The sequence below is a fragment of the Paramisgurnus dabryanus genome, chromosome 9 (genome assembly GCF_030506205.2).
Source record: "Paramisgurnus dabryanus chromosome 9, PD_genome_1.1, whole genome shotgun sequence".
NCBI lineage: Eukaryota > Metazoa > Chordata > Actinopteri > Cypriniformes > Cobitidae > Paramisgurnus > Paramisgurnus dabryanus.
This window is the reverse complement of record NC_133345.1, coordinates 29,413,931-29,437,688: the sequence shown is the minus strand read 5'-3', so window position 1 is coordinate 29,437,688 and position 23,758 is coordinate 29,413,931. Positions and strand designations below refer to the sequence as shown.

General features: G+C 36.6%; 1 protein-coding gene across 1 annotated transcript in view; it reads left to right on the top strand.

The window, feature by feature from the left end:
- tmtc2b (transmembrane O-mannosyltransferase targeting cadherins 2b) overlaps positions 1–23,758 on the top strand; it is a 122,988-nt gene that overhangs the window by 88,043 nt on the left and 11,187 nt on the right. Inside the window, exons 4-10 of the mRNA XM_065283508.2 lie at positions 1,845–1,959; positions 2,633–2,718; positions 5,264–5,448; positions 5,635–5,713; positions 10,489–10,610; positions 16,612–16,693; positions 20,328–20,442. Of these exons, the coding sequence (XP_065139580.1) occupies positions 1,845–1,959; positions 2,633–2,718; positions 5,264–5,448; positions 5,635–5,713; positions 10,489–10,610; positions 16,612–16,693; positions 20,328–20,442 (784 nt within the window). The remainder of the gene's footprint in view (positions 1–1,844; positions 1,960–2,632; positions 2,719–5,263; positions 5,449–5,634; positions 5,714–10,488; positions 10,611–16,611; positions 16,694–20,327; positions 20,443–23,758) is intronic.

Genomic DNA, 23,758 nt, shown 5'->3' with positions numbered 1-23,758 from the left:
ATGTGTGCTTAAACTGTTCTCAAAAAGTGTTGCGGAGGATGAGAACATCAGGCATGGACACATCATTTCCCAAATTTTTCTTCATTATTATTATTATACATGAATATTCAGTAATTTATTTTTCTCTCTTCTAAAGTAGTCTAGCAAAACATCCATTTATTTTTTTTCTAAATATTTTTGTGTTAATTTGTTTAAATTACAACATAACGCATGTTCAAACACAGCCGGACGCATTGCGGTAATGAGAATTTCAGCAGAAAATTTGGTAAAATTGACAAATTATAAATTCTTATGTTGAAATCACACATTGTGCAAGGTAGAACACAGTATTGTGTTAATTTTGATGCTTTTTAATATTACTATATTAAACATTTTATATTTAAAATCATTATTGCCGTGATGTTTTAATGGTTTCGTGAGAATCACCCATATATGCATGTTTATGTTTTATATAATGGGGCATCAGCTGACACTGGCTTAACTTGGCACTCTCTTCTATGCGTTATAGGTTACACTTTATTTTGATAGTCCACTTTAGACATGCTACTAACTATAAATACTTTTGCAACTACATGTCAACTAACTTTCAATATTTTGCAACTATACGTCAACTAACTGTCATTAGTGTATTAGTAGACTGTAAGGGTTGGGGTTAGGGAAGAGGTTTGGGTTAGTGGAATAAGTTGACATGCACCTGCAAAGATGTTTATAGACAGTTGAATGTCTGTTGAGATATCATCCCAATAAAGTGTTAGTAGATATTAAGCAGACAGTTTACTAATTCTCTAAAGATTGGTAGTTGATAAGTAGTTGCAAAGTTACTTATAATTAGTAAAATGTCTAAAGTGGACTATCGAAATAAAGTGTTACCGCCGGTGTATTTTGCTGCTTATGTTGTCCATCAATTTTTCTTTGTTTTCTCCTGCATCTATTTATGTAAAGCTGCTTTGAAACAATTAAATAATTGTAAAAAGCACTATATAAATAAAATTGAATAATTTATATTATATATAAATACAAATATTTTTTATATCAATTTTTTTCTTAAAAATATGTATGTGTGTGTATTTATATATACATCTTTTTTTATACACAGTACACACACTTCAGTTATGTAAACAAAAAACTTTTATTCTGCAAACAATAATTAAGATATTATGTAGAAAACCACTACAAATGACTTTAGCTGGGTTTTCACAGGCAGGGTCACAAATAGTTTAAGGGTTGAATACCAATTTGGATGCGAGGCAATGACATTTTAACACAAATATATGCATTCAAGTCATCTGTTCTTCACTTTAAGTTTTCCCAGTTGATCTCTCATAGACGGCAGATTAATTTAGACTGTGTGAAGGAGAGCCACTGAACTGTTAAATTGCTCTCCCCTCTTATTGAATTCAATCTATTAAAGACAGCCGTCTTTATCAGCTAAGTCTTTTAAATTGATTATTGTGACATTTTCAAACTATTTATCAAGCTAGACTGCATCAATATGATTTTGTAATTACCTCCTCGTGATCCAATTTTACAGCCCGTGGCACTCTCACCCTTTATCACAGCACAGACTCTATGCTTGGGCAGCATCTAAGATTTAATTATAATAGGATAATGTTTCCCTGTGGTTATGCCTCTTGTAACCAGCATTACGTGTATAAACTACATTTTTTTTAAAAGTTACAAGAAAAAAAATAGAAAAATAAAGCACTAATTTGTTTCTGTTTGTTCTTACTGTGTGTACATTTCATTTCCCATATTTGAAAATACAATATTATTAAGACAAATTATTTTGTGGGTCTTTTATGTTGATTTTCGATGTATCAATTCCATTTATTATTGTCTTCCAGCCTGGGGTAACCTCGGAAATGTCCTTAAGAACCAAGGAAAGGTGGCGGACGCTGAGCAGGCGTACAGGAATGCTTTGTACTACCGCAGAAATATGGCCGACATGCTGTATAACCTGTGAGTGAATGAACTTCATGTCTGCAGCAGACTCTATCGATCTGACCTATTAAAGTATAGGATATCTCTGGAGAGACCACAGCTTGACGGTCCCATAATTCATTTGGTTTCCACGGGGTGTTGACAGAAACCCCCAATGTGCACATTAACCCCAACTTCAAGGAATAAAGGCACCCTGCGATTTGTTTTAATACATAATTCATGGCGCACACAGATCTGATGGGAGTCATGATCTGATTACAGATTTTCTATGAATCTTATTTGTCTACACCATTCTTAGATGCACAAATCTACAATAAAAAGTGAAGCATGTTAGTATAGCTTAGCTGGGATTGATCCAAGGGAAGCGCACACATACTGCTAAAAATGTATAGCTTGAATGCACTATAAGTCAGTTTGGATAAAAGCGTCCAATTTATTTAGTCATTAATTATGAATTTTTATAAATTAAGCATATTTGTGCTTTCATATGAAGCATTTAAGAAAGAGATGCACCTTTATATTTGCCCAGACCCATGAAATGGTTACAAAAACAAAGCTTTTGAGTTTTGGAAAAGACACCGGTTCAGTAAGTTCAGTAACTTAAATGTCATTAAGGAAATATAATGGCTTGTCTATTTATATTGTTCCCAATTATGTTTTTTTTCTTACTGTACTTTTTCGTTTTCTACAGAGGTCTCTTGCTACAGGAAAACAACCGGTTCTCAGAGGCTCTCCATTATTATAAGCTGGCCATTGGGAGCAGACCAACTCTGGCTTGTATGTACAGCTTCACTTTTTATGAGCAATTTCGATTCCCCACATTGCTTACTGTGTCCAGGCAACTGCCAGTGAAAAAGCCTATGTGTGTTTCTGTGTATGCTCAGATGAAATCCAGAGTTAAAGTAGTGATGATGATTCACAAGCTCTACAGCCTCCCTGTTTCCACTTGTGAATGATTGACATTTGATCCAATTTAAAGAGGAAAATGAGTATCCAGGCCAAAATCCTTTCTTACTATCTGGCCCGGTGTGGATGCTTGTTCTTGTCACACATCCAAATGAAATGCATTTGCTATTTTTGGCCATTTTATGCAGGTTTCTTGTAGAATGTTTGGTGTTGTTTTTAGTACCATGGAAGGAAATTATTGCTCCGCTTGAATGGATAGATTTGCCTAGGAAGACAGTTATCATGACATGTGTAGTGGAGGTTTCTAGATTTAAAGGGAAACTCCACTTTTAAAAAAAAAAATATGCTCATTTTTCAGCTCCCCTAGAGTTAAACTTTTGATTTTTCACGTTTTGGAATCCATTCAGCCGATCTCCGGGTCTGGCGGTACCACTTGTAGCACATCTTAGCACAATCCATTGAATCTGATTAGACCATTAGCATCGCGCCAAAAATAACCAAAGAGTTTCAATATTTTTCCTGTTTATAACTTGACTCTTCTGTAGTTACATCGTGTACTAAGAGCACTGAAAAATTAAAAGTTGTGATTTTCTAGGCCGATATGGCTAGGAACTATACTCTCATTCTGGCGTAATAATCAAGGACTTTGCTGCTGTAATATGGCTGCAGCAGGCGTAGTGATATTGCAGTGTCCAAAAATAGTCCCCTGCTATTAAAAAGTAACCAAGGCTGCAGCAATGTTACGGCAGCAAACTCTTTGATTATTATGTCAAAATGAGAGTATAGTTCCTTGCCATATCTGCCTAGAAAATCGTAACTTTTCATTTCCCATCGGTCTTAGTACATGATGTAACTATAAATCGTCCCAGTCCTAGGGTGCATCTAGATATATAAGGCACATTTATTATCAGTTGATCAGTTATGTCTACCATAATCAATCAAATATACTAGAGATGCACCGATATATCGGTCAATAATCGATTTCTGCCGATAAAAGCAGTTTTTTACAACTGATAGTTTAAAAACGATAGTCATGACCGATATATCCTATCAATCAAAAGAGAAGAATTTGAGCTCTGTGTATAGAAAATGTAAAGAAACATCACTAGTTTAATGTTCATTATTTATGTTTATTATATGAATGAATCGCTTTCAAAAAGTGTTATCTTCTTTATTGCAAGTTAATATAACCACCAAACTATGAGCATCGGTATCGGCATATATCAGTCTGAAAAATTGTCTATCGGACAAAAATATGTATATAGAATATACACATAAACGCATTTTATCAGTATTAATTGCATTGGGAAAAACACAAACTTTTTAAAACAAAGCCCAATAAATTACCTAATTTCAGTGTTGGGGAAAGTTACTTTTAAAAGTAATGCATTACAATATTAAGTTACTCCCCAAAAAAGTAACTAATTGCGTTACTTAGTTACTTTTCATGGAAAGTAATGCTTGTGTTACTTTTAAGTTACTTTTAAGTAACTTTTTTTCTTGCCTGAGGCTTGATCTCCTTCAGGCCTTGCAGGTCTGTTTATGACTGAGAATTTCTGCATCCAGAAATTGCATATTTCCATCGCTAAAATGTCAAGCTCTGGCCTTGTTTTTATCAAATTAATTAAAAAAGTAACTCAAATATTAATCTGCATTTATAAAGTAATGCGTTCCTTTACTCGTTTCTTCAAAAAAAGTAATATTACTTAATGCGCGTTACTTGTAATGCTTTACCCCCAACACCTAATTTACTATAATGCGCAAAAAGCTGGTTTGCGGGTGGTTAGTAAATAAGATGAAGGTTTTAGCACACAACTATTGCATGAGAAAGGTAGTGTAGCTTCTTGGCGGATTCCGCTGAGTTTTAAAGCCAAAAATCTCTTTCAAAAAATAATTATACTTCTATTATTTAAAAGCCTTTGGCTCTGCATCTTTCCCAAACACACACACACAGGTTTCACATGCTGTGAGACAGATCACTAACAGTCAGAGATCAGAACAGGCACATGTTACAGATGGCCTCTGTGAAGAGTGATGGATGTGTAATTTCCCTGATCCCCTGCTGCATGTTGAGTAGTGATGGATTTTCCTGCCTGTGATATGAAGACATTTAGACGCATGGGTTCGTGTGTATACATGGGCCATTAAGAATGTCAGAACTAAGCCTACCGGTGGACTGCGTGTCCCCCCGCTGACTTAAGAGTTGATTCTGGCGCGGTGGATTGCGAATGTGAATTGGCATCTTATCGACTAGACTGCAGGCTGCTGATCTGCATGAATCAGCCGTTTCATTCCACAAGTCCCAGTGGAGGTTTTTGTTTGAGCCCAAATAAGCTTTATTACCTTTTGCACATTGATAAAATCTCTCTCTCTCTCTCTCTCTCACTCTTGCTCGTTCTCTCTCGCTCTCATTTAGCCGCCTACTTGAACACAGGGATAATCCAGATGAATCAGGGCCATCAAGAGGAGGCGAAGCGGACCTTCCTCACCTGCGCTGATATCCCGGATGAGAACCTGAAGGACCCTCATGCACACAAGAGCTCCGTCACCAGCTGTCTCTATAACATGGGAAAGCTTTTGCATGAGCAGGGTCACCAAGAGGTGAGCTGATCTTAGCACAGTTACTGTAAAGCCAGTATGATATCTAAATAGATCAGATTGTTTGCACAATTTTTTTGTTATGGATTTATTGGTGCAGATTATTTTAAATATCTAGTGTTTATTTATTTATTAAGAGTTTAAGGTGGAGTTCTCTTTAGTTGACTGTGGGGTTTGTTGTTTTGGTAGGAGGCCATATCTGCATATAGAGAAGCGATACAGAAGATGCCCAAACAGTTTGCTCCACAAAGTCTTTACAATATGATGGGTGAGTGTCTCTCTCTCTCTCTCTCTCTCTCTCTCTCTCTCTCTCTCTCTCTCTCTCTCTCTCTCTCTTTATTTAAATATACATACTGTATAATTATTTGCTGTCAGAGCACAGTTTTACTTCCACATGTTGTTTTTCTTGACTCACAACTTTGCAGTTGTGTTTTACAAATCTCTTTATTTCATCTATGTAATTATTTTAGTCAGATTTACTCCCACTGCTTTCTCTCTTCTCCCATTTCATTTTCTCACAGTTATGTCTTCTCTTTATGCTCTTTCTTTCTTCTTTATGCTAATTTCTCTCCAGACTACAGTTGTGTTCACTTATCTTCCTGCATTGCTCTGTTAAAACTGTGGTGTGCGGACATTAACAGCCAGAAACAGCAGATGTCCCCTCTGACCATATGAGTTCAAAACACTTTGAGATCGGATAGTCAAACATGACTAAAAATCCTCAGAATTATTCGATTTTGCATACAGCAGAATAAGTACACTGAAAAAAGTGAAAATTGCATCTGTAAATGTTTTCTTGCATTTTCACAGATTTAATAATAAGCAGTTTTTAATCAATTTTAGTGTTTTGTTTATATGCACACACCATTTCTTCAATAACTTCTACTTTCATGATCCCATTTATTTCACATTTTTCTGTACTGTTTTATCTGATTTGTAAAAGTCCACCTGTAGCTGACAATTGCATCCTTAAAACTCATCTTTGAGCGTCAAAACATATTCTCATTTAGTATACACGGATCTATGAATTAGTTCCTGCCTCTACTCAACCACACCAGCTCGGACCATAGATATGAATATGCAAATGAATCCCTCCCTTCACTTAATCGTACAAGTTATACCATAGATATATCTGCACATAGATGCCACATTTGGCAGTTCCAGACATTCAAGTACCGCGTTTACAGCTTGCATTTTACATGCGCTGATGTTAACAGGTTAAAGTCTGTTTAAAGTCTATGTGAACTATGTAGTACAGAATTGTGGTGCTATAACTTTAAACAGGTTTTCCACATTCTTTTTTATTTATTGGTAAGTTTTTGTTATTTTGTAATCATTCAAATTTGGCTTTGTGGTTATAAAATTTTTCTGTGGTGTCACTAATTGAATACACATTAAATATCGGACTTTACATGGATCTTAAATCATTTACACTGCATGTGTGAGCAGCGCATGCTCGCAGAGCTGATTGTTCATTGAAGAGTCTATGCAGCATCCATAATTATCTATGGCTCGTACTACCTGATCCACTCTGTCAACTGTGTTGACGTGAAATGTTTGTGACGTAGGAAATCGGTGCGATTTTAAACCACGGTTTTGAGTCTATCTTTGGGAAAACTGCAATTTTATGGAGAAATTACTCAACAATGGTGATGAATTAGCACATGGTTTGACTTAAAGCTAATTAAAACACCACATAGACATATAAACAACAATAAAAACTTGATTTTCACCGCAGGGGGATTTTAAGTCATAAAAACATTTATTTTCCATAAACAAAGCAAATGATGTGAGGATTAGTTGTTCTGTAAATTACGGTAAATCAACTAAAGTTGTTTTGCGTTTCTTTAAAACCTTCATTGGCTTTTTTTTATCAAGCGTTTTTAAAAACAATATTACCAGTTCATAGTAAAATGAGTAATAATACAATGTGACAACAAGAGTTTAGTTAAACTAATGTCATAATTTAGCATTTAGCCTCACGTGTCATACGACAGACTTTCAGATGACCTGCACGTCATATATATTTAACACAAACATGACATGGGTGCAGACAGACTTGTAATCAGTCTGCAGGGTCATGTGAAACTCTAGTGCTGTCACGTACCCTCCGTCTATATTATTTCCACCGTCATAACATTGCATTAACATTGTTTAGGTTGTGTTATCTCGTTGAAGTAGCTGTGTGATACAGTTCTCTAATAATCTTCAGTCTGTGAGGAGCGTGTGTATTATTGCAGGTGGGTGGGAGCTTTGAGGCTGGATGAGGTATTAGATGATGTTTAAAGAACAGGAGTGTGTGTTTACACCCGTGTCATGAGGAGTCGGCTGTTCGTCTGGTGTTACAGGAGAAGGGTTAGCGCTGGGACAGATGTTGCTCTGTTCTGTAGGGCTCAGAATCAGAATGAGCTTTATTTGCCAAGTGTGCACACACACAAAGAATTTGTTGTGGTTCATGACAGAAGAAAGGGTTAAACGTTTTGGCATTTCTGTGGTATAAGCTAGTTGCACTGAAGATTTTAAATGTGGCATTAGCTAATGGAATTATTATAATTAATTTTTTAATAGTATTTAGTATTTTACTGTATTTGTTTATTTAACTTTATTTGTGCAACACTTAATTATTTAAAATAATAATAATAATGCAGTGTTTACAGCCTACAACTGGTTTAATGTATAGTTGTTGATATTGAGTATTGATATTAAATTATTAAAGGAACAGTATGTAAGAAATGTATATCAATTAATCATAAAATGGCCCTGAAATGTCACTAGACATTAAGAAATCATTTTCATATAAAATACTTATATCACTGACAACAGTGGTCTGGCCAGGATATTGTCATTTAAAAAGTGGAGTTGCAGCCCTCAACTGATGTTTATGTTGTCATTTTGTGTATTGGCCACTAGTTGTGTGAATGCAGTACCAGTTTTAGCCACAAGTTTTGTTATTGGAATACCAGTTTTGGCCACAATCCTACATACTGTTCCTTTAACTATTAATTATATGCTACAATACAATAAGGCAGGGTTCCCCAAATCTTACCCTGGAGGGCTGGAGCACTGCAGAGTTTTGCTTCAATCCTGATCAAACACACCTGAGCAAGCTAATCAAGGTCTTCATGATCACTAGAAAATCACAGGGGGGTAAGTTTGATTAGGGTTGGACCTAAACTCTGTAGTGCTCTCGCCCTCCAGGGTAAGATTTGGGGAAAACTGCAATAAGTTTTTTTTTATAGTAACATTAGTTCTTCTTTAGTGATTTTGCAACTGTTTGCTAGGTCTTGTGTAAAGAAGTAGATTTTTTTAGTAGTGGAGGTTTTTGGCAAAAAAAGCTTTGATGCACTTAGGAGGCGTGCACACCAAAGCTTTTACGCTGGTGGCTGGCGTAAGTTTTCAGTTGTTCCAAAAGAAGCGTGGCATTTTTCAAAAAGCTGTATTTTTTCCAGCACTGAGCGCCGAGAGTTGAAAAATATTCAACTTTGGGTGAAAAGCTCAGCTCATCAATATCAGCTCTCACACGGCCATCCAATCACAGTGGAGGAGGGGCGGGACAAATATCACAACAACCAACCTACGCATCGTACAACGACAAAGATAAACAAAGCAGAAGTATCGCAGCAACCAAAGCGCTCAGCTGAAGAAAGCTGGCAGTCGCCTGAAATAAAGCTGTCCACCAGGCGTTTTCAGCCGCATAAAAAAGCTTTGGTGTGCACGCCCCCTTACACTGTAAAAAGGATTTGTAGGTTCAACTTTCAAAAGTAAGATCATCCAGGTGGATGCTGCACATTGGTGGTGGTTGAGGAGATTCCCCCGTTCATATGTAAAGCGCTTTGAGTACTGAGAAAAGCGCTATATAAATATAAGGAATTATTAAGATACCTGCTTGCCCTAAAATTTTGAGTAAAAATATTAGTTGACTCAAAAACATGTTGCGTTAAATTGTTGTCAACTAATAGTTGAATTAACTAAAGACTAATTGTGCATTCCCACTGCCATCTCGAGAGCGTCAAAAAGCTCTAGCTGCCCTGCCAATGACGATTAATATAAAAAGAGTAGTGGGCGTTCTGATACTCAAATGCATCTGCGAGCGGAGGTTTCCGCCTTCCGGTTGTTTGCCGCTGAATGATTCCGCCCTTTGATTGGTTGCCGCCGAACCGCGTCATAGCTGATTACAATAAAGTTGAGCTGATTTCAACTCTCCTCGATGCTCACACCGTGCATGACGCACCGCGTCGCTGATCACCAGAGCTCGTCACCGGCTCTCATTGAAATTGAATGACTTTTGGCCACTTTGACACTCTCGCCGGTGGCGGTGTGAACGCACACTTAGACGGATTTGTTAAATAACAATAAAATGATATTTCTGAAAATAAGGCATTTCAATAACTGACTAATAATCTTTTCATTGCTATTAAAGTGAAATGAATGAAACTGATAAAAAATTATGAAACGCTCATTTACAAGAAAACATGTCGGACGCACTTTTGCATCTGAACTTCTCAAATTTTACCAGATAAGCATCAACAAGCAGATCAAAATAATTATCTATACTTTTTGTATTAATGGTGTACTTTTTTGTCAAAATGTATCTTTTTCAATAAATGTATTGATTTGTTATGATATTTATGCATTTGGCAAACACTTTTATCCAAAGCAACTTACAGTGCATTACAAGTTATACATTTTTATCAGTGTATGTGTTCCCTGGGTTCGGAACCCATAACCTTTTGCGCTGCAAACGCAATGCTGTACCACTGAGCTATACAGGAATGCTTTACACGCGTGTCATTTATATTTTGTTAAGTATGCTGATGAGTAAACCAACAGCCTTGTTGTGGTTACTCTTAGTGCTGGTTGCTCATAAGCGGACGGAAGGCTCCAGTGTCACATTTCATCTGGTGTCAAACTTTCTGAGGGTCGTTTCAGTTGACTTCCTCCATCTCTACTGTGGAATAAACCAAGGCGAGGGAGGTTGTGGGGGTTTGTGTGCTTCCTTAACCTCTGACCTGTTGACCTGACCCTTGTCTGCTCCTTTCACAGGAGAGGCGTACATGAGACTCAACAAACTCACGGAGGCCGAGCATTGGTATAAGGAATCCCTCCGAGCCAAACCAGACCATATACCTGCACACCTCACATACGGCAAGCTGCTAGCCATGACGGTAAAACACATCTCTAAACTCACTCAAATCATTATTATTACAGGGCTGCACAATATTGCGGATATTTTTTTTACTGCGAGGCATATTGCAATAGGATAATTGCTGGAGGTCTTCGCCAGATGAGTTGAAAAGCTCTGTTTGAGAGGAATTAACTTCTGTCTTGCATTTCATGCATCTCTCTGCTCCGTTTACAAATGAAGCTTGAACAAATGTTAGCTCTCTGAAACTGAGAGAAGATATTGCTTACAGTGTACAACCTAACTTGTTTTTGTCATGAGGACCCTCAGAAGTGCTTTAAGCTCAAAAGCATTCTTTTCTCTGATGTTCATACCGCAAAAGAGAACAGGCTGAAAAAAACGTATGCCGAGAGTCTGAATTCACTTAATAGAAATCTTTGTGGACAGATATAAAGGCAAAGGAGGCTCTAAATTTTAGGCTTCTGGCCTACTGTGGAGCGGGCTGTCTCAGGTTTACATGGGTACTCTCGTTTCCACTCTGGATCTCTTCAAAGTGTCCTCGTACATGAGGAAAACCTCTTTGAAACCTGAGCAGATAATTCCAGAAAAGTATTGTGGAATAGAGTGCCACATGGATGACGATTTTTGTACATGGAAGTTAGTTGGACGCTGCTTCCCTTGCAAAAAAGCCCATTCATTTTTCCCATGGACATTTGGATTATCGCAAAAAATAAGCTCTGTGGAGAGCTTATTTTGACACTTTTGGCACGTTTTATCAAGCACGTTAGTAGATGAACACAACTTTTATGAATTTTGAATTTAAAATCTGGCTTTTCTAGTAAACGCATTTACACGAGGGCGGGGCGATAAAGCTAAATTTTTTATTATCAGTATATCGTGTTATTTAATTCGATTAGTGATCATTATTGATACATTTTATTAAGCTTTAAAAAAATGAAAAGCAGAAAAAAGTTTTAATTTAACCACTGTATGTTTTATTTACACACTTTATGAAAGGAATATTCCATTTTCTTAAAAGAAAAATCCAGATAATTTACTCACCACCATGTCATCCAAAATGTTGATGTCTTTCTTTGTTCAGTCGAGAAGAAATTATGTTTTTTAAGGAAAACATTTCAGGATTTTTCTCATTTTAATGGACTTTAATAGACACCAACAATTAACACTCAACTCAACACGTAACAGAATTTCAAAGGACTCTAAACGATCCCAAACGAGGCATAAGGATCTTATCTAGCAAAACGATTGTCATTTTTGACAATAAAAATAACAAATATACACTTTTAAAGCACAACTTCTCGTCTAGATCCGGTCCTAACGTAACGTAAATGCGTAGTGACGTAGGGAGGTATATAAAACGCACATTTGCGGACCATTGTAAACAATAAACTGACACAAAGACATTAATTAGTATCAGTTGACATACAACAACGTAGGAACTGTCCTCTTTCTCAACACTTGTAAACACTGGCCGTAGTTTCGCGTTCGTCCTCTGTGACCTCTTGACGTCATGACGTATTGCGTGGGGTCACGCTGACGCATCACGACCGGATCTGGATGAGAATTTGTGCTTTAAAACTTGTTGAACAAAACGTGTAAAAATATATGATATTACAAAAAAATATAAAAAAAAGGTCATCCCTGAGGGTTTAATACTCCAAAATGATGATAAGATTAAACTGAATAAACATAATAAAATAGTGCAAAGTCCTCTAAGAGCAAATAAGAAGAATTGAATAAACAATAGTAGCTGGGTTTCCATCCAAGCGTAAAGCAAATCTTTTCAATATTCGCAAAAAGAAAAACAAACAAATGCAAATTAGGTGTGTTTCCATCAAGTTGTTTGAGCAAATACATTTTTTAAAAAAGCTCTCTCTCGCTCTTTCGCTGTTTCGCTTTCCCGCTCTCTCTCTCTCTCTCTCTCTCTCTCTCTCTCTCTCACTCTCTCTCTCATTTTGAATGAACCCATTCAGAGAGACAAGGACGGTTCAGTCCACAGAGACAAACTTAATACATCACATGCTGTGATGAAACTTAGTGAAGTGTGAGGCAACTGAAAAGGTTTTTTCTTAACTTCAGAGAGTTCAGTATTGATTTTGAACAAGGTTTTCAGCTCAGATCTCAGATCTATGCGGTTTCTGCTTGTTTAATGCACAAACAGAGTAGAACAGGAGTACCCACAATCCTTGGGGTGAAAAAGAAGCTTTCTCAAGGGTGAGCACTGGTCTGCTCAGTGATCCGATACTTGGTGCGCTGACCTTGAATGTAAGAGAACTTAAATGTGAGAGAAAAAAAACACTTTTATACACTTGTGGTCAATTTAGTTTAGTTTTTTAGCTTGTGCATTAAAGGACCACTTCATTTTTTTGAAAATATGCTCATTTTCCAGCTCCCTTAGAGTTAAACATTTGATTCTTACTGTTTTGGAATCCATTCAGCTGATCTCCGGGTCTGGCGCTACCACTTTTAGCTTAGCTTAGCACAATCCATTGAATCTGATTAGACCATTAGCATCACGCCTAAAAAAACCCCAAAGAGTTTTGATATTTTTCCTATTTAAAACTTGCCTCTTCTGTAGTTACATCGTGTACTAAGACCGACGGAAAATTAAAAGTTGTGATTTTCTAGACCGATATGGCCAGGAACTATACTCTCATTCTGGCGTAATAATCAAGGACTTTGCTGCCGTAACATGGCTGCAGGAGGCGCAATGATATTACGTAGTGCCCGAAAATTGTCCCCTTGGTATGATTCAATAGCAGGGGACTATTTTGAGAGCGAGAATGAGAGTATAGTTCTCAATGTAACTACAGAAGAGTCAAGTTTTAAATAGGAAAAGATCGAAACTCTTTGGTTATTTTTAGGTGCGATGCTAATGGACTAATCAGATTCAATGGATTATGCTAAGCTATGCTAAAAGTGGTAGCGCCAGACCCGGAGATCAGCTGAATGGATTACAAAACCAATTGTTTAACTCTAGGGGAGCTGGAAAATTTAGAAAATGTTTAAAAAAAAGTGGATTGTCCCTTTAAAAGGGCCTAAATTCTATATTTTCTCAACCCTGACCAATGCGAATTTGAGTGTTTGTGGACATCCTGTCCACAGAAAACATTTTCTTGCAGCTGTGGTTAAAAAAGCACAGCATGTTTAATTATATACATTTAAGAAGAGGTTCAGATGCTTTCAATTTTCTTTTTTGTCAGTATTTTATCTGCCTTATCTATTTACTCTCTATAATTCTTCATTCATCTAAAGCATGAGATAATAATAACAAGGAAGCGTTCATCCTGTAAACAGTGTAGACAGGCTCCAGTTCCTGACGGGGGACTTGCAAGATGTCGCGGTCAGGGGTCACTTTGGGGAGTCGTGATGAAACCCGGCCCTTTCGCCCGCTGTGCCGACCTACCGTGACCTTCCCACTCAAACCCACCGGGGTCAAAGATCCCAACCCCGGGGATGCGTCTGTCTGTGTGTTTGGATGGGGGAGGATCTCTCAGCTGCGTTATTGAAATCTCTCATTTCCGCAACTAATCAGACTCAGGCTCCATTCGCAAACACCTTCGAGACGTCGGAACAGCAGCTTGTCTGTTGTCCCTCTGATGTCACGCCCAGATTAGGGGGTCAGGGGTGTCCAGCAGAGGGGTGTGTGCGTGTGTTTAGAGGAAAGGAGTTATAACAGGATATTGCTTAAGAGCGATAACATGACCTTAGCGGATGATACTAAGAAGTGTTTGTCAGGAACTTACTGACAAAGCTTATCATTGTACTAAACCTGTACTTATTGAAGACATGCATCATTATGTATCATCATAATGGTTTATTTTAGGTCCTTTACTTGTTTGTATTATATAGATACATGGTAGATACCGATGTATAATGGGTTGATGCTATACTTTACATGCCAGATTCAAAACTGTGTTCCTAGATAAGAACGGTTGCATTTTAACTCACCTGTCCCATGTGACTGTTTTCCTTTTCTCACACTCCTCTGTCATTTGGTAAGGATTTAAGCATCCATGTCTAACAGTAAACAGCAACAGCTCCATAATGTCTAGGCATAAATCTGAACGCATTACATTGATTTAAAGTACCACACTACTGCTTTTGGGATTTAAAGGCACAGAAAATGCTGTAAAAATATATCAGTTTTGCAGCTGCTGGGCAGATGACTGCATGCACTGTTTATCATGGGATTCAGAGGATGTTATTATAATGCCTTGTGAACTGGAACCAATATGGATTTCGTTCACGCCTGAAGTTGCGTGAAACATATTTTTATCACATGCCTGTTGGAATACTTGATTCTCATTTTGGTGAAGTCACGACATTGTGTGATCAAATATTTTGTGAAATGAACTTTATAATTAAATGAGATTGAATGTTGCCCCTCTCCTCTTACGATTTTTTTAATTCATGATTTTTTCATGTATTTTATTTGTAGTCATGCAGTACAGCTTACATACACTCTTAAAAATTAAGGTGCCTAGAAGGTTCTTCTCAGCGATGCTACAGCGATGTTTTTTTTGGTTCCTTAAAAAAACATTCAGGCAAATATGCCTAGGAAAAAAAAATTTTAACATACCTTTTTATAATTTAAAGAACCTGTTTTGAAACCGAAAAGTTTTTTTGGATGTTACTGTGGGTTCACACCAGCCGCGTTTAGTTTACTCGCTTCATTCGCGCGTGAAAGCTGCTCATGAAAGCTGCTCGTGAAATTCTAGTCATCAAGACATTCACGCGGAAATTCGCATCATGATAGGGGCTTCTGTGACTCCTCTCGCTTCCTGTAATCATGTCACTACTAGAGCAAGCTCCTGATTGGTTAACACGGGCATTTTTCCACCAAAGTTAAACATTTTCAATTGAGCGTTTCTCGCCGCAATGCTCAATTCGCACCATTTGTGCGAACTAGACGCATATAAAAATGTATTTAAAGACTTCATTTGGACAACTTAAAAGGCAAATTTTTTTCAATATTTAGATTTTTTGCACTCTCAAATTCCAGATTTTCAAATCGCTGTATCTCAGCCAAATATTGTCCTATCCTAATAAACCAGACATCAATGGAAATATTTTTTATTCAGTATAAATCTATAAAAAAATTACCCTTATGACTGGTTTTGTGGTCCAGGGTCACATTTTTATATGGTTTAAATTTGATGTAATTTGATTTGAATAAATTCAGTCGTCATATTATTTAGAAACTGACCACAAATATTTTTACTGTTATGGCCGTTTCACACGGTACGCGGTAAGCGGCAAAATCACCGCGCGGCTTCAGCTTTTCTCTTGAATTGGAAAGATTTTGTGCAGCCTTTAGTGCAAATATGTTTATCTTCAACGGCGCCTGTCATGAAGTCCCATGTCCGGAGAAGGAATAGGATTTTGGGTGCACGAGCAAGGCGTGTGGATCAACTCCGCTTCCCCTCTGTAACCGCCCCCGTTTTGCCGCTTTCCGCATGTCTCCTATTGAAAAAGAACTAAACACTCGCGGTTGCCGCGTACCATGTGAAACGGCCTTTAGTATTGCTAATATACATTGTATGAAAAATTTGATATGCTAATTTGCTTAAATAGAAAATATAGGTGTCAGATTAAAAAAACTGACAGTCAATGTGTATTTTTTTGTAAAAAACATTTGCAGTAATATCATGTATATATATATTCATAATATTATCCTATATTGTACTACTCTGTATTTATTGGGAAGCTGCTTGGCAACCATGTAACATTTGTGAATAGTGCTATAGAAAAGTTTATACATTTTTTTATATACAATTGTCATTAAAGTGAATTAAGATACTTATTTTTTTTTATTTGCAGGAAGCCTTTAAATATTTCAAACTTCAACTTTTCGAATTACTAATGTAATCAAAGTGAATAGAAACATTAAGCATTGGAATTTATAAATACATTTTCTGTTGCTTCAGTCAACATTATACAGATCAGAGGTCAAAAATAAAAAAATGTTCATAAAAAATTACCCCCAAATAATTCCTGACATGCTTTGTTTCATATTTCAGGGTCGCAAAACTGAAGCGGAGAAATACTTTCTCAAGGCGATCGAGCTTGATCCCACTAAAGGAAACTGCTATATGCATTATGGTTGGTAGCATGTTTTTTCTCCCTTTATTGTGCACACACATGGGCTTAAACAATGTTAACCGGTCACCCCGTAATGGGAAGATAATGAGCTCCCGAGAATCCAGACATTGTACAGTACGCACCCTATGCTGACAGAGGAATTTGTGAAATACCGCATGTGCGGTTTATCCGAAGCGACGCATTTAGCCGTAATTTTTCACATTTAGTTCTTATCTGTTGTTGGCCTTCTAATTGTGGTTACAATTGTAGGCTGTGTCTCGACAAGATAAATGATGCTGTGTTAGGAAGTCATTGTTTCTTATCTGAGGCGTACCTGCTGTACAGATGTTGTTCCAGTGAGACAAAATCACCCACGCCCGAGTGAGCAGTCAGGGATAATTAGATCTTATTTCTCAAAGGAAAACTTCATATGAGTGTCTGTATGAGCATGATTTAGGCAAATTATTCCCTTTGGCCAAATTCTCTCCGAGCCAGACTCGTATTATTGGAGCTCAGTTTACTTTTTGGATCTTGGTTTTGCCCCTACAATTTGTTTTGGGTAATTAAAGCTGTTCATCATATTTTGAGTTTTACTTTCTGTGCATTATAATCATTGTACAAAATGGCTGCATTTTTTCGTTTAATAGTTTCTGTAATATTTTAAACTTAGAAAATATTTAGAAAATTGTGTTTATTACATTTTAATATGCATTGGAAGATATCTATATAAATATATCTATGCCTCTATGGAAGATAGATGGGTAGGCAATCCCTGTGACCCCAATAGGAATAAGGTATGGATGATGGATTGATATACAGTATTGGCCAAAAGTGATGTCTAATTTTGAACAATGGACATTTTCCATCTTTATTAAAATATTTTGTTTAAGGTTTGTTAAACATTTTGCATGTTGCTTAGTGTGTTTAGAGTATAAACCAAAAATTACGCACAACATGTTCAAAGTTAAACTGAAATATTATTAATTAAATAATTTTTTGATATATTTAAATAAAACCCACACTGTTGGAAAAATGCGTTGGTACCCTAAAAGGTTTCTGTTTGTACCTTTACAGGTGTACAAAACATAATACAATGTTGTACCTACTGTGTGCCTTTAAAGGTACAGTTAAATGTTTTGTACCCCTAACATTTAACTGATATGAAATAGGTCCTTAAATGTACACAATAGGTCCTAAGGGTATAACATTTTTTTAAACATGCACAGTTTTGTACTTTTTTTCTGCCAGCGTACACACAATATTAGACCCCACATTAGTACATACTGCCCCAATGTGGCTTGGGAGAACTTTTGTGCTTTTTTTCTGATAGTACAGTTTCCCTAATATGTTGCGTTTTGCCTTTTCTCTCTATCTCATATTTTGGTGTTTAAGTGTGCTTTCAGACAGTAGTGTTGATGGTTTATTGATTATCTTGATGTCCTTTTTTACAGTTTCCTTCAAATCTAAGATTTTCATTGTTGTCCCTGGATGCACCCAGTTTGTGGATTGTATCCAGATAAACACAACATCAATAGCTAACACAGATAACTTCTGTCTTTCCGCTCAAACTCTGCCAAGGCATCTGTGTAATATAATCTATTATGTGTCTGATCTGAGATCTCGTACTATCAGAAGACCATTAGGATGATTTTGTTTTTCCTTCTATTGTTCTGTGATCTGAAGAACGTGCCTTTTTATTTTCCATTCTGGTGAATCAATCTTGTATCTAAAAAAGCTGCTACATATTAGATTTATATATATATAATCTTGAGTATTACACTATTTCATATAACTTATATAAGCTGAAATCATTAGGTTAATTGAGAGATATACTCTTATTTTCTAAGCCACCTAGCCTAAGTGACCGATTGCATAAACATACGCTTTTTGGTTTTGGCTCAATCATTCAAAAAATATTTGAGTTTGATTAATTATATTTTTACACAAGCAACACACACATCTCTGCTAGAAAATGAACATTTGAAGTTTGTTTCTAGTACTTGACATTATTGGACAATTACACCAAACGTGACAGAAGTGCAAATGTTACAACTTACCCCATAGGTGGGGTTAATTGTAACAGGCAGGGGGTTAGTTGTAACACTTGATTAAAATTAAGTTTGCAGGGAAATATTTCAATACTACAGTATTTTGTTTATATACTTGAAGTGGATATTGTTTATATATCTGTCTATAATAGACAGGTATCCACACTGTATTCATTCACCCAGCCCTTTTCTAACAATAGTTTAATTATAAATGGATACAAATGTCTAAATATGTGAGAAAAAGCAGCACAATTATGACAAAAAATTTTTTTATATGTGACCCAGTCTGTAATAACCATACTACAGTTTCAAAAATCAAATTCTGAGATAATGAGCATCAAAGTCTGATTTTAGCCATTTATTTCATTACGATTTCAATCTTTGACGTGACCTTATTCAATCAATATTAAAGATATGAACAAAAATACATTTGACACACGATTTTTGATAAGACAGGCACATTTATTTTGTGGGCAGCCAGCAATCATTCGTGTGTAGCCTATTTAAAACAACGTCAAGAATTACGCTAACGTTTTCATATCGTTACTGCTGAGGGGTTAGTTGTAACACAGAGTTACAATTAACCCCCGCTGGGTCAAAATATTTTCAAGCCCACCAAAAAAGTTGCTAAGAGCTGCAGACATATTTCAAAAAGATGCTATGTTTTAGTCAACAAGACACCGATTAATATGACATAGCATTGGATTTGGTATCTTACACACCCAACTTAGAAACTGAATAAAACATATGATAAAAAAATTTACTTACATTTCACCAAAACACTATTCATCGGTGAATACCAGAAAATCTAAACTCTCAACCTTGTGCAACAATGTAAACAGTCCGTGTTACAACTTACTCTGCATTAGTTTTTGCCCCCGCGCACACCTACTGTATGTTTTTCAAAGAAAAACAGTGATAATTGATAACACTTGATGCATACTTAAGTAGAAAAGTAGTAGCAGTTAATCACTTCAAATTAGACTTATCAAATTAGATTAAAGTTAGACTAATCTACCTTTATGACAGTTTTTGAAGTAAAAAATTGGTGACTAATCTTACTAGAGCAACCACTGAAAAACATCTTGGCAACTGTATAGCAACCCTCATGACTTATTATTTTAAAATCATTTTCTTAAGAATACTTTGAAATGTATTGGCATCTTTAAACCTTGAACATTGAAATATTGAAGTTTTTATTGTGTCTAATCATTTCTACATTAACCCAAAGCAAGGAAAATGTCTATTTTTTGGCCATGAAGCTTAGGAATTGTGGAAAAGCCACTCTGCCAGGAAGCGACAGACTATTTATTTCACTACAGTCGTGACCAATCCTTGCAGCAACAGATCCCAGATAGTCCCCTTACCACAAGCCAACAGGAATAAGCATTTAATTTGTCATGGAAAGATGCCTATCAGAGAAATCTCAATTGGACAAATAGTCTATCATTGGCTAGCGCTGATTAGTAGCGCCCTGCTATCTCACGTTTCAGAGACTCCAGAGCAGACTGAACCATCCGTTCCACAGCCAAAGGAAATATTTCACATTTGTCTTTTTGAGGAAGCCATAGAAAATATTAAATGAAATTCCCCGTTTCCTTCCTCAGGTCAGTTTTTGCTGGAAGAGTCTCGGCTTTTGGAGGCTGCTGAAGTGGCGGAAAAGGCCGCGCGTTTGGACAGTGAAGAATTTGATGTGGTTTTCAGCGCAGCTCATATGCTCAGGTGAGAAGGACATGCTAAGATCCATATGGACAACATTTCTTTCTATGATTAATGCCCTTAGCTCTGTACAAAGCATAAAGGTTTTTCATAATGCACTGTAGACACATGGCTAAAGCTGTGGTTGTCTAGAGCCGTGGATTGTGATCCAAAAGCGTGACGCCGGTCTGGTCTGTAAGGGTCATGGACGGATGGAAAATTGAAAAATGGAAATTATTAAAAGCCAGTTTTTTCAACACAATCTCATGGTAATTTGGACGAATTTTACGACGTGGCTAATTCGTACAACGACATTTGTGCGTTTTTGTCAGTGGCGGCCGATGACTTCTTTTTTCGAGGGTGCTCGATGCAAAGTTCGTCACAAGATGTATGTAGCCCGTCGTGTGTGGTTCCTTTTTTTCAAAATGTGTTCTGCGTATTGAGAGATCTTGTGTGCATCATGTGTGTTGTCAAAATAAGTGCCTGCTTCAGATGCGTCTAAAGGGTTAATGATAAAAGAGACGCTCATGCGTGATCAGAGTTTACTGTTAAGGGAGTGTCTTGCATGTATTTTGTGAATGTGAGCGTCTGTTTTATCATAAACGATTTTGACGCGTGTGCAGCAGGCACTTGTTTTGACAAAACACGTGACGCACATGGTTCACATGACACAACAAACACATATTTTGAAAACGCAAGCAACACACATGACACTCCGAACACTTATTTTGAATTAGCACCCCTTGGATGAGCAGTCACCAGCCGCCACTGGTTTTTTGTATGATTTGCTTTTGCCCCTGTAACTTTGGGGTTGGGGTGATTTTAATATTGTTTTAGTTATAATAATCATTGAATTCTTATGAGTTAACCAACTTGTACGAATTTCGACTAGTTTATCATGTTAGTATAGAAAGTTTGGATAGCATAATTAATATGATTGTCAATTTGTGTTGATGTCAAGAAATGTGTATCCAATCAAAATAATTTTGGTAAAAAACAATTTTTACTTGGTAAAAATATTGCAGAACATGGACAGGTTGCCTGACCTCAAAGCATGTACAAAATTGTCTGAGCCAAATAATATGCCAGCAACCAGTTTTCACTTGGTTTGTGCCGACCTTAATTTTTTTATATCCAGTTTATTATTTCCCTCATAAATACATAAATTGCAAGATCAATTTTAGACTTGAGGACATTTTTGTTTGCTTTTGCACAGCAGTTTTACCACCATGTTGGGTTGCCATTGAACATCAATATTAAAATCTGGGAAATTTGAAGTCAAATTTCCTGCAAACCACTGCCCTAGAAAATATCCGTTCTCTTCCATTGACTGTATCTTTCCACCCAACCATTTCTGTGGATGTGTTGTCTCTTGCCATACCACTCCACCCCAAGTGGAAATACAGTATTTCGATTCAGGACATGTAATGTCAACGTTTTTACCCTTGCCTGAGGCTTTTGTTCTATGCACTTGTATCATAATAGCTACATGGAGTTCACATGGTGTATGGTTACATATTACCTAAAAAGTATTAAAGCCCTAAAGCAGATTTTGCATGGTGCTTTATTCTACACGAGTTCAAACACTTGGTTGTTAATTGCTGTCTTAGGCTGTGTCCTCTTGCCATCACGCTGGCTTTGGGTCCAACTTATTTGAAGATCAGGTTACTTGTTTGTCTTGGAAAGCACTACCAAAGTATACCGGATCAGGGGTGAGATGAGCAGTGTGGGGAAATACAAGGCTCCCTTAGATGTGCAGCGTTTTTTTGTGGCTCTCAGGGGCCCGTCTGCATTCAAAGGGGTTCGTCTGCACTGATAGGTTTGCTTCCTTCCAATTAGTTTTCATCTTTATATTTTAAATCCTAGACAAACAGGCACCATAGCCTGTACAATGGCTGTACTTATTGTGTATAGTGTACATGTCAATATAAACAAATGCAACTTATTATTATTTTGTGGATCGACCCTTGACCAGCCTTAACCAAGGCCTTTTTGGGACTAATATATAATTCAGACAACCCACTAACTATTACTGTAGGCTTTTAAGCAAATAAAGATCTTCTGAACTCTCATGTAATAGTCTTACGTGGTTATGTCAGTGACTCATGAATTGTTTTATGCATTTATTCTTTTTTACAAGGTTTGCGAGGATATTGAAATCAGTAAATTATATTGCAGTGAGATGAAGGAAAGGTTTTGCTTGCCATTTAAGTGATTAGGGGTTTGTTACATATTGAATTTTGGAAATTTAGATCTCAACCAGGGAGGTCCAATTGCCGCTGTCTTTTTTTAATCTATTTTGCAGTTGTGGTCATTGGGAACAGTCCAGTTTAAGACACTGTTTATTTCAAATGATTCCTTTCTTACTTAGTATTTTTGTGTTGTTTTCAGTAGAAATTTTCTTCTATTCTAAAAATTCTTAAATGAAGATGTATCTTCTTGATGAGCAAAATGAACTAAGAAAATAAGTCTAGTTTTTAGAAAGAAATGAAGAGTTTTGTTGAAGAGTTTTTTTAATTTTTCAGAAATCTCGTTTTTTGGTTGTGCATTACAATTAATATCAATTCAACTGCAGTTGGTTTGTTTTGATTTAAACCTTCATAACTTAAAAAAAATACAGCAAGGTAGCACCATAAAACAAAATAATAACATAATAATAAACATGTTTTGACAAAAATGTTAAAAACGGAGTTATCTGGTTTTGCAACGAAACTCTTCAAATTGACAATTGAAGTAAATTTGTGCTTATAACAACGAAAATATCTGCCAATGGGGTAAGAAAATGTTGCTTAAATTAACTCTTTAACCGCCAGCGTTTTTAAAAAACGTTGCCAGCCAGCGCCAGCGTTTTTCATGATTTTCACCAAAGTTTAATGCCTTCCAGAAAATGTTCTTCTTTAAATATATAAACATACAATATACCAAATGAAAGAACAGACCCTCTGCTTTCAAACAAAAAAGAAACGTTTCATCCTAACTTCAGTGGTTCTTTTGTAATCAGCTTTTGAATATGGGTAGGTTTCTGCAAAAACACCACATTTTGAGCAAAAAGCAGAGATAATTCCATTTTTGTGACGGACTTTTCATAGAGATCCCATTCAGAGCGATCTTTAAAACAGACACAGACATGCAGCAGCTTGCCATAGGGCAATACTTCCGGGTTTAAAAAGTTGCATTATCCTGGTGGATAATAGCGGTATTGCAGAAAGACGGAAAATCTCGTCATTGGCAGGGTACGCGTTTTCTCTTAATTGACGAGATATCTCGTCAATGGCGGTGAATGAGTTAAATGTTCAAGAAAAAAATAAAAGTTATGAACCTGACCCCCTCTTAGCTGTTT